This window comes from Gymnoscopelus microlampas, assembly GCF_963454915.1.
Source record: "Gymnoscopelus microlampas genome assembly, chromosome: 18".
NCBI lineage: Eukaryota > Metazoa > Chordata > Actinopteri > Myctophiformes > Myctophidae > Gymnoscopelus > Gymnoscopelus microlampas.
In genome coordinates this window covers 41,657,657-41,669,018 of record NC_139955.1, presented here as the reverse complement: position 1 = coordinate 41,669,018, position 11,362 = coordinate 41,657,657, and the positions used below count along the sequence as shown (strand labels likewise).

The following is an 11,362-nucleotide window of genomic DNA, read 5'->3' as shown; positions in this document are numbered from 1 at the left end:
TAGTACTAGTATTACATTTTTATTTTATGCACAATGTATTTGTATTTAAGTTCATAAAGTATAACTACATGCATTTGACATGGAATAAAAATGTTACTTTTCAGGATTCTAATTCAAAAATAGCAACAAAAAAAAATCAGGATTCCAATTCAAAAATAGCAACAATAGCAGATCTACAAGCTCAAAACGCATCGCAGTGCGACGCGTTTTGAGCTGGTAGATCTGCTGTTTTTGCTATTTTTGTGTGACATAGAATGGCGAAGTACGGCATTCATTTACAAGAAAAAAAAAAGTTAAAATACGAAGATAAGAGGTGTCTGCCCGACAGTATATATATGCAATGTGGCCATCTAGAGTCAGTGTGGAAATATAGTGGTCCTCTCCATCATCAAAGTTTCCCACCCTTGCTGTAGTTGTATTGTGATAAAAGCTCTTTGTATTGTGATTAGCCTCATCTCATTATTGGGCGACTGGTTAAATGGTGATTGTTTTTATTCTACTCGTTGGATTTTATTATTGATATGCTCTTGTGTTTCTTTAAAACCTGTGAAGCACCTCATTGACAGAGCTATCATTATGATAATAACTGGAGTCTGTCGTTCTGTATATCTGCTAATTGACTTGCCTAACGAGGCTGCGCTCGTTATAAGACTCGTTAATAAGCCATCATCACAGACAGCTGTAATCATACAGTACCAAGAGCTGGCTTTCAAGGTCTTATGGCTCTGTGTGTGTGTGTGTGTGTGTGTGTGTGTGTGTGTGTGTGTGTGTGTGTGTGTGTGTGTGTGTGTGTGTGTGTGTGTGTGTGTGTGTGTGTGTGTGTGTGTGTGTGTGTGTGTGTGTGTGTGTGTGTGTGTGTGATGCGACGCGTTGTGAGCTTGTAGATCTGCTATTTTCAAACATTGTAGTACTTCTACATTGTAGTACTTTTTTAATTTCAATGAAAAATCTCTGGCAGACAACAGCAAAAAATCTGAAATAACTCTGGCAGGTGAAGTGTTAAGTAAAACATTTGAGTACTTTTTCCACCACTGATCAAGGCTAGGATTTATTCGGCATTTGAGCCAGGGACCACCGTTTGATGAGATGTAGACTCTCAAACCCAAAACTTAGAATAGTTTGTCATCGTTGGATACGATTTTGTCCACAATCCCATGCTGTATTGATGTTGTTACCGTAGGAGAGATAACACTACAGGCAAACGTTGATCAAAATAACAATTATCTAACTAAGTAATGCAGATGTTTAACAATAATGTAACTCTTGAGAGAGTTTAATCAAAATTAAACCAAATGGACCACACGCACGCACGCACGCACGCACGCACGCACGCACGCACGCACGCACGCACGCACGCACGCACGCACGCACGCACGCACGCACGCACGCACACACACACACACACACACACACACACACACACACACACACACACACACAGAGAGAGATGTTCTAGCTAGCAAACATAATCATGTTAGCAGAATGATGAAATGTAGTGTTATCCAGTGGTACATTTACTGTACTTAAGTACACTTTTGAGGTATTTGTACTTTACTTGAGTATTTGCAATTTCCAATACTTCTATTTCCACTCCACTACATCTCGGATCCAAAAATGTTACTTTTACTCTAGTTTTTATTATTATTGCAAAACCTGCATTAACGACGTCAGCTCTGCATACATTTCTGCCATTTGAAAATAGCAGATCTACAAGCCCACAATGCGTCGCAGAGCTTGTAGATCTGCTATTTTCAAAAGATTTGTATACGTTTGAAAACTTGAAATGGGACATTCTGCATAATGACTACTTTTACTTTTGGTACTTTAAGTACATTTTGATGCCAATACTTTTGTACTTTTACTCAAGTAAATTTTGAATTCCAGACTTCCACTTGTAACAGAGTATACTTCTACATTGCAGTATCGATACTTTTACTTAAGTAAAGCAATTGAGTACTTTTTGTCCACCACTGGTGTTATCATCAGCGTAGCAGCAGATGGAGTCATGCTTCATGCTGTCTGTTGTATTGACATGTATTAGTGTGTGAGTGTCAGGTGTTTGCCCAGCAGCATGGCCTGAGGCCTACTGCATGTTACTGGATATAACAGCTTAGTGTTGTGTGTAGAGCTTCACCCATATGGTATCGCCCATTATTTGACTTTTTTGTCATGCAACCAGCGTGTGCCGATTTGCATCCTTTAAAAAAAAACAACTACATTTTCAGTTCTATATTGTTTCCCAAACACTAGGTTTGGGACCCATTTGTGGGTTGTGGACCGATTTTTATGGGTCGTGAGGAAAAATTACTCTTTATTTTTAGTTTCCTTTCAGTTTTCAGTTATTATTTCAAAAGATTTTCAAAAATGTCCCCCAATAACTTGCTGCACCCAAGCCGTGCTACTCATACGCTGAGTTGGCGGTGCCCGGAATCGCACCCATGACCTTGTGCTCTGAAAGGCGAGAGCTCTACAGACTGAGCTACCAGGACAAATATTTTTCAATTCATTCAACTGTATGCGCTGCGTTCCAAGGGATGATGTACAGTATGTATGCTATCAATCTGGGAACCCATCGCCAAATGAAAAGGAAAAACAGCACCCTCTGATCTCATTTGGCTCTGGGAGGAAGTTGACGTAGCACCCGTGCGCAAGGAAACCGGGGGTTTTGGTCTGCCGCCAGCGCATCACTTCCGGTGGTGCGACTATGTTTTCATTCCCACTAACAATATTTCTGCACGGAACACTAACACCACTTCTCCCAGAGAACATGGATCGTTTTGGTTATAAGCCCACTTGTTTCTATGATGAAAGAGCAAGTTAAAATGTGAATATCTTTCCGGGGTTTTGTCTGCTCCGAGGACGCTATTGTTAAATGACTTTCGGTTTGTTTCGAGCGGGGAAGGATCGACGGACACGTGAATCCCGTCCACTACATTTGATTGGGTAAAGCGCGGCCTGCTTCCTGATCTGAAGGCACGCCCACTTGTAGGCCAGTACGTACGCGATATGGCGAACCCCCCCGACAGATTCAAACGCAGAGCAGGATCTGTTATTGAGAGATTAGTATGCTATTAACTCATTGTGTGCTGTGTTGCAGGGATGCCTTTGAGCCTGGACTGCAAGGCGTTCTTCGGCTACAGCGGAGAGAGCAGGAGACCCATCATCTACTGGATGAGAGGGGAGAAGTTTGTGGAGGAGCTGGCCGGCCACATCAAAGAGAGTGAAGTCAGGTAAACACACATCTATATCAGGGTTGATGCAACTTTGATGATGGAGAGAGAGGGCCACTACATTTCCACACTCACTCCAGAGGGCCACATTTCATATACTGTCGGGCATACACCTATTATCTCAGTATTTTAACTTTTTTCGTAAATTAATGCCACACTTTGTCATTCTATTTCACACAAAAGTAGCAAAAATAGCCCACCTACAAGCTCAAAACCTTTTAACAAAATACTTTTTGTTTTAACCAAAAAATATCACTTACAGTACGCTACCTTTAATTTGAAATGCATTTAGCTATACTTATGTTAACTTTATGAAATTAAATACATTGAACGTAAAAAAACGACAATAGCATTTTAATACTAGTCATTTACGCTACTAATATAGACTGATGTAATTAAAGCGGGTCATGTTTGCATGTTTGGAATTGTAAACAGCTGAAATCAATAACATATCTGTATTCTGATATTAACCGGCGGGCCGCATTAAGTGAAGGTGGGGGCCAGTTGCCCGTTTATGATCTATATAGTAATACTCGTAGAATAGTGTGGATCTCGTCGCTGTCGAGGTGGAAACCCTGTATGTCCAAAACGGTTACCTTTCTGAAAATGAAAAAAAAAAAAGAACCTGTGTTCCAGTGGATCCAATGTAGTTATTATTTAGTCATAAGCTTACAGTAGGTGCATCTGTGTCACTTTAGATTTCTTTGGCTATTCAAAAATAGCAGATCTACAAGCTCATAGCGCGGCACCGAGTGCCGCGCTATGAGCTTGTAGATCTGCTATTTTTGAAAGATCTTGAAAAAAAAATGTTTTGATTTTTTTTTTTTTTTAACTGTTAGGAAATAGAAAACATATTAAAGAATCGCCTCAGGTCTTAAAGGGTTAATACTTTTCATTGGCTCAATATTTAAAAAGAACCCCGCAAACAACACTATGGATTTGAACCCGGTTTCCTGCACAAGTGCTAAAATGTTTATACCCTTGAGCTACAGTAATAGAAGCTGCCTGCCTCAGGGAATCCACTTCAAACACATCGATACGAACATGTAAACACTTCACCGCCAGGGTGTTCAAATCATTGTGATGACTATACTGTGCAGCTGTAAGCCAAGTTGATGAAATGACACGAAACAGAGTGTCCCTGGCTTTCTGTATAGAGATGTTTCCACAGCACATTATATCTGACTCCATGAAAAGCCTTTTTGTGTGTTTTCGGCTGTTCCTTCATCCCGGGTTTGAATCCAACTCCCATTCTTGTCTCGCATCTCTCTCGCATCTCTCGCTCTCTCTCTCTCTCTCTCTCTCTCTCTCTCTCTCGCTCTCTCGCTCTCTCTCTCTCGTCCCAGCCCTTGGTTTTCCTGTGTCTCTAAGAAATCAAGCATAAAAAAATGGCCCAAAAGGATAACTGTAACTCCACTCGTTATATTTAAGTTTTCCCCCCAAGGACATAATGACTGATTGAGGGGTTCTTTTGACAACTCCCCCCCCCCCCTCATTCTTAACCTTTTCTCAGATATGATTAATACTAATAATAAAGTGGGAGTTGAATTCATCTTCTCCCCTATCGGGACCAATTACAGTCAGCCCTACTGGGGGAAGTCTGCCTGTCAGCGGGGCGTCAAACTTCATTAAGAATAACCCGCCATAATCGCCATGGTAACCACCAGAGGAGGCACGCACGCAATGTTCGTGTGTGTGACATCGCCGCACAACTAAGTATGAAGGGAAAACTCTAACTCTAACACCTAAACCTAAGCTCTAAATTCCGAATCTATTTCCAATTGTTAACGTATCTCTAAAAATCCTTTACCCCCTAGCTAAGAGAGAGATGAAGCAGGGACCCCCTCTATATTGTATAAAATTGTGTTTCAGATTAAACCGTTTTTCCTCTTTTTTTTTCCCTCTACACCAAACCTCTTTGCCGAAAATAGCAGATCTACAAGCTCACAACGCCTCGCAGCGCGAGGCGTTGTGAGCTTGTAGATCTGCTATTTTCGGCTAATGTTCCCCTCAGAATAGGGATGCCAGGGTTCAAGTGGTTAATGTAAAAACAAAAAAAAACATCCTCTCACACAAAGATTTGGCGGACCCCCTGATGAAGACCCCTGCTCTAATTCTACTACTGTATGTGGGGGACATTCGGTCCTCATAAGTATGGTAATACAGGCACGGCGACGCTCGCACGCACACTGAACACCCGCACATACGCACTGAATGCACACTACTTGCACACACAGATTTGGGAAAAGTTGCGTTGAAAATTGAATCCCTCCGCAGATAGCTTAATCCGTTGGATTACCGGATTAACTCGGTTAAGGTAATCGGGATGGCGTAATCTGATTACTTTGCCTCAAAAAGTACATACCGTAGGATGTGAAATTGAAAATCTCATTTTTATAGTAGCACTGTCAGCTAACCCCTTAAACCCCAGCGTCCGTATTCGTTGGGGGGGAAACTCCCTACAAGCTCGCGATATAATATTCAAATAAGATATTTCATTTTTGGAATATGATATTAAAGCTGCTTCTACCCCGGATTTGAACCCGGTTTCCTGCGCAATTAAGTGCTGACATTTTTACCATTGGGCCAATAGAGCCTGCCTGCTTACTTGCTCAGGGGATGAATTTAATCTTGACCGTGTGCAGCTATAAGCCAGGTTGATGAAACACAATGAAACAGAGTGTGCTTGGCTCTCTGTAGAGATGTTTCCACCACACATTATTTGACTCCATGAAAAGTGTGTGTTCAGTTACTTCAGTCCGAGTTTGAATCCGACGCCCGTTCTTGTCTTGCATGCAGTGTTGATTTTGTCGACTAAAACTACAACGAAAAATTACGAAAACGAAATAAAACTAAGCTATGATGACTAAAACTAAGACTAAATTGTCAATTTGTCAACAAATAAAAACTAGACTAAAATGTTAGTGAGGGACGAGTGGAGAAGAGAGCCAGTAGAACTAAAAGACAAGTGTTGCGCTCTGAAAATAGCCGATCTACAAGCTCACAACGCGCCGTGCTGCGACGTGTTGTGAGCTTGTAGATCGGCTATTTTCAGCATGCAACCAAGTGTAAAATCAGCCATTATGACGCCCTCAAGGCACCGCCAGAATACATTTTAGTCGACTAAATCAACTGTAGATTTAGTCGACTATAATCTTATGATATTTAGTCGACTAAAACTAGACTAACAGTAAAACATTTCAGATGACTAAAATATGACTAAAACTAAATGGAATTTGATTCAAAAGACTATGACTAAAACTTAATCAAAATGTGTCAATCAACACTACTGCCATGGCTGTGTTGTACAGCTCCTGATGTGATTATCTCAAAACTCCACTGTTGTTTGGCTATTAGCTAACTAAACATTCTGTATCATTGATTGATTGACTGAATCATTTATTAGACAGAAATGTAGACGAATACAGTCAAGCATTTTAGCTGAAAGGATAACACAAAAAAAGTCCTGGGGACTTGTTTCCATTGTCTTGTATTCAATTAATCAACGTAGCATAAACATAACACCAAAATACAATATCATCAACACATATAGACACACTATAATTATGTCGGAAAAAAAACAAAAAAACACTGTAGGCAGTGAATGCTATCTCCTTTCTATGGGAACAGTGGTTTTACCTTCCCTTTTGGTCTCCTGAAAGATGGATGTTCAGGCCTGTTTTTTGAAGGATGCCAGCGATCCACATGTTTTAAGGGGAGGTGTCATTCTACAACTAGATCCAGCTTATTCTCCCTATTCTGTGCGTCTCATCTCTCTCTGTCTTGTGTCTCACTCTATCTCACCCTCCTCACTGTGACTGTGTCTCTCTTCACTCTGCCATGATTGAGTCAGTAATGTGTCACCCTGTGCACCTGCACTGTCCCATCCCATTAGACTGATGTGTGTGTGTGTGTGTGTGTGTGTGTGTGTGTGTGTGTGTGTGTGTGTGTGTGTGTGTGTGTGTGTGTGTGTGTGTGTGTGTGTGTGTGTGTGTGTGTGTGTGTGTGTCTGTGCGTAAACGTACGTTTTCAAATAAGTGTAGTGGAGTAAAAAGTGCAATATTTGACATGTAGTTGAGACGTAGAAGTATAAAATGAGCGCCCCGCCGTACATGCATAGAGCAAGTTCTGTCAAGGAACTCCGTGCAGTTGCTGCTGGCCGACCGACCATTGGTCGGTCTCAGCTCCATGCTTCTATTCTCAACCAATCACGTAGTCACTTCATAATAGAGCACCCTATGTACAGTGGTGGAAAAAGTACTCAAATGTTTTACTTAAGTAAAAGCATCAATACTGCAATGTAAAAGTACTCTGTTACAAGTAAAAGACCAGAATTTTAAATGTACTTGAGTAAAAGTACGAAAGTATTGGTATCAAAATGTACTTAAAGTACCAAAAGTAAAAGCACTACAATGTTTGAAAATAGCAGGTCTACAAGCTCACAACGCGTCGCGATGCGACGCGTTGTGAGCTTGTAGACCTGCTATTTTCAAATAGCCTAGGTATAAAATAGGGCTAAAGTGGTTAATGTATGTTCTATAACATCATAATTTACATCTACAAAGTAACTAGTAACTAAAGTTTTCAAATAATTGTAGTGGAGTAAAAGTACAATATTTGCCTCTTGAGATGTAGTGGAGTAGAAGTAAAAGTATTGTAAATTGGAAATACTCAAGTAAAGTACAAATATCTCAAAATGGTACTTATGTACAGTACTTAAGTAAATGTACCTAGTTACTTTACACCACTGCCTATTTACTGTACATGGGGAAGTTGCATCGCTCATTCCTTGCTTGCTGTTTGCTGCTGCCTACTGCGTCTATACTGCAGTAGCACTGCTTTAACACTCGCGTGACTAAGCAATCAATGGGACCGATTTTGAGAATTGAAAGTGGCTTAACTTCTCTCAGGAAGCTCTGAGAAAGTTCCCCTTTCATGACTTTTCCTAAATATGTTTCAAACCATCTCCGTTTTTTTTTTTTTTTTTTTAACTCATTATAAATATGAAATACATACCATGTATCCCATCCCAGCCGTTTTATTTCGGCTAAATTGATCGCTCTCCCCCTCTCTCCCCCAGGGTAGAGCACTTTACACCTCGAGACCCCCCACAGAGCGGCCCGCAGCGCACCAGAGAACTGATGCGCTGCGAGTCTATGTTGCCATGTCTGCTTATTATAAGCGACTTTGGGCTTGTTTTTCACGTCTTTCTATTATTATTATTATTACCCTTATTATTATTATTACCCATATAATTACATTATAATGGTAATAATGTTCTACTCCACTACACCTCAGAGGCAAATCTTGTACTTTTACTCCACTACAATTATTTGAAAACTTTAGTTACTATACTCTTTTTCGAATTCAGTCATTGTAAAGTCACTTTATAAACAAGGTCGGCTATAGTAACTTTAGTTACTAGTTAGTTTGCAGATATAAATAAAATATATAAAGCAGTCAATAATAAAACCAATCACATCACTTTATAAACAAGCACTGAAAATAACGAATAAAAAAACGATTAATGTACTTTATTTAATAAGACAAAAAAACTGAAAAACAGTACATGGAAGTAAAAATTAGATCCCCACATACACAAATCATGATGACATATAGGAGACAGACAGAAATACACACTAGCCTACTGCTTCATGTCTCACTGTTTTCTCAGGGCACAACGTATGCATAACATTTTCATAGACCTGCCTGCTTATTTCTCTCTCAAAATTTGGCAACCCATTCACTGCAGCGTAGTAGATCGTGCTGTTTTAAAATGCTGTGCCAACAGATCTGAGCTACAAGCAGATGGCTCGTCAGGCAGCGACTGTTTTATGTTTGTAGATCAGATATTTAGCGCAGGAGTAGAGCATGAATGAGCATATTTGTGGAACATAGCGATGTGTTCACTTGTTGTTACGCTGAGAGGAGAGGAACAGAGAGGGACAGAGAGGAGACGTTTCTGTCAGCGTGGACAGCTGATAGAATGAGAGCTTTACGCTCAGACAATTATGTGAATATTATATAATATAATATTGGTTTGTCAAGAGATATCCATGTGTTTTGGACAATGGAGATAGTCACGTAATTAGACCGTGGCTTCAGCGTTCATATAGGCTCCATGTTTCCCTCAAGAGTTTAATGTGACGCTACAGATTGCACTGTTTTATACGCTTTTTTATAAACATTTTACAGAATCTGCAGTTACCATGACTACTAAATTATTATTTTATAATGTTTCTGCCTGCAACAACATGTGAGTGAGTGAGCTAACTGACTGAGCAGAGTGGAGTTGAATGGCTATTTAAAAGACAATGGAACCCCCCACTGGGTGGGTGAGAAGGTGTCAGTCAGTCTGGTGCAAAGAGGTGAGACAGTAACCAATCGTAGAGCTTGATTTCTAGATCAAATTGATCGTTTAGCAGGCTGTGTGTAGGATAATGAAACCCCAGTCATTCCAGTGTTAAAACTAGCTGCTCACCCTCCACCACCCCAGCTACCACCTGTGTCGTTTGGGATCTACTTTTATGTAATGGGGGATTCGGGGGTCCCTATTGAGATGTAATGTGCCTTCTCAGAGTACCTAAGAGCACATCCAATTGATTGCCAAACCAAAATATATATACTGTATATTGCTCATTTTATATTTTTATATTCAATAAAAAAATATGTATCCATGTCCTGACTGAAATGTTAATGAATGGAAAATTGTGTGTGTGTGTGTGTGTGTGTGTGTGTGTGTGTGTGTGTGTGTGTGTGTGTGTGTGTGTGTGTGTGTGTGTGTGTGTGTGCGTGTGCGCAGGGTTTTGAAGGAGTTCCTGGGGGAGAAGGAGGTGCAGCTGTCTCTGACGTTCGACGCGCTGGAGGAGGCCGACCTGGGGAACTACTCCTGCTACGTGGAGAACCACATAGGGAGGCGCAGCGGGAACGCCATCCTGCAGAAGAGGGGTACATGCACCTCCCTGTCTCTCTCTCTCTCTCTCTCTCTCTCTCTCTCTCTCTCTGTCTCTCTCTCCAGAAATGCGGAAATCTTTGTGTGATATATTTTTTACATTAACCACTTGAACTCTAGCATCCCTTTTCTGAGTAGAACTTTAGCCAAAAATAGCAGATCTACAAGCTCACAGCGCTGCGAGGCGTTGTGAGTTTGTACTTTTGCATAATTAAGTATTTTTTAAAGCAAGTGCTATTGTACTTTAACTCAAGCACATATTTGACCTGTAACTTTCACTTGTCCACCACCTCCAGAGAGGCAGGAAAATATAGACACACACGTGATATATATGAGAGAGAGAGAGAGAGAGAGAGAGAGAGAGAGAGACAGAGACAGAGAGAGAGAGAGAGAGAGAGAGAGAGAGAGAGAGAGAGAGAGAGAGAGAGAGAGAGATTCAGACTCTGCCTCTTGCTGGGTGCCCCTGGGTGTCACATCTATCTTACTATACTTAACCAAGACCCTGGAGACCACACACACACACACACACACACACACACACACACACACACACACACACACACACACACACACACACACACACACACACACACACACACACACACACACACACACGCACATTGTGCACACATGCACGTACACCTCCAGGGGGGGTCAGAGTGAGGAGTGGAAGGTCGTCATTATTTAACACTGTAATTACCCTGTCTGCATATAGTATATAGTAGGACACTGTGTGTGTGTGTGTGTGTGTGTGTGTGTGTGTGTGTGTGTGTGTGTGTGTGTGTGTGTGTGTGTGTGTGTGTGTGTGTGTGTGTGTGTGTGTGTGTGTGTGTGTGTGTGTGTGTGTGTGTGTGAATGAGACATTCGACACACAGCAGTGGTTTTCAACCTTTTTTTGCGTCAAGGACCCCCAAATTGACGCCTATTAGCCCACGGACCCCCATTTGAAAAGATATGCTAGGGACTCGACCATTTCGATTTCTTGGGGGTCCCAATCTACACTGTATCATCATCATTAGTTCTCATTTAACTGAGCGTTTACAAATGGAACCAAATGGACCCTGACGGGTCCATTTGGTTCCATTTGTACACTCTCAGAGTTACAGACACATGAGGGTCAATTTGGTTCCTAACTATTAATTTGGCTGGGGACCCCCTGGAATCCCCTCAAGGACCACTG

The 11,362-nt window shown here is 41.2% G+C and overlaps 1 protein-coding gene across 1 annotated transcript in view; it reads left to right on the top strand.

Moving 5' to 3' along the window:
• il1rapl2 (interleukin 1 receptor accessory protein-like 2) overlaps nt 1-11,362 on the top strand; it is a gene marked incomplete at both ends in the record, with an annotated part of 497,870 nt that overhangs the window by 463,741 nt on the left and 22,767 nt on the right. Inside the window, 2 exons of the mRNA XM_084041453.1 lie at nt 3,098-3,230; nt 10,033-10,178. Of these exons, the coding sequence (XP_083897579.1) occupies nt 3,098-3,230; nt 10,033-10,178 (279 nt within the window). The remainder of the gene's footprint in view (nt 1-3,097; nt 3,231-10,032; nt 10,179-11,362) is intronic.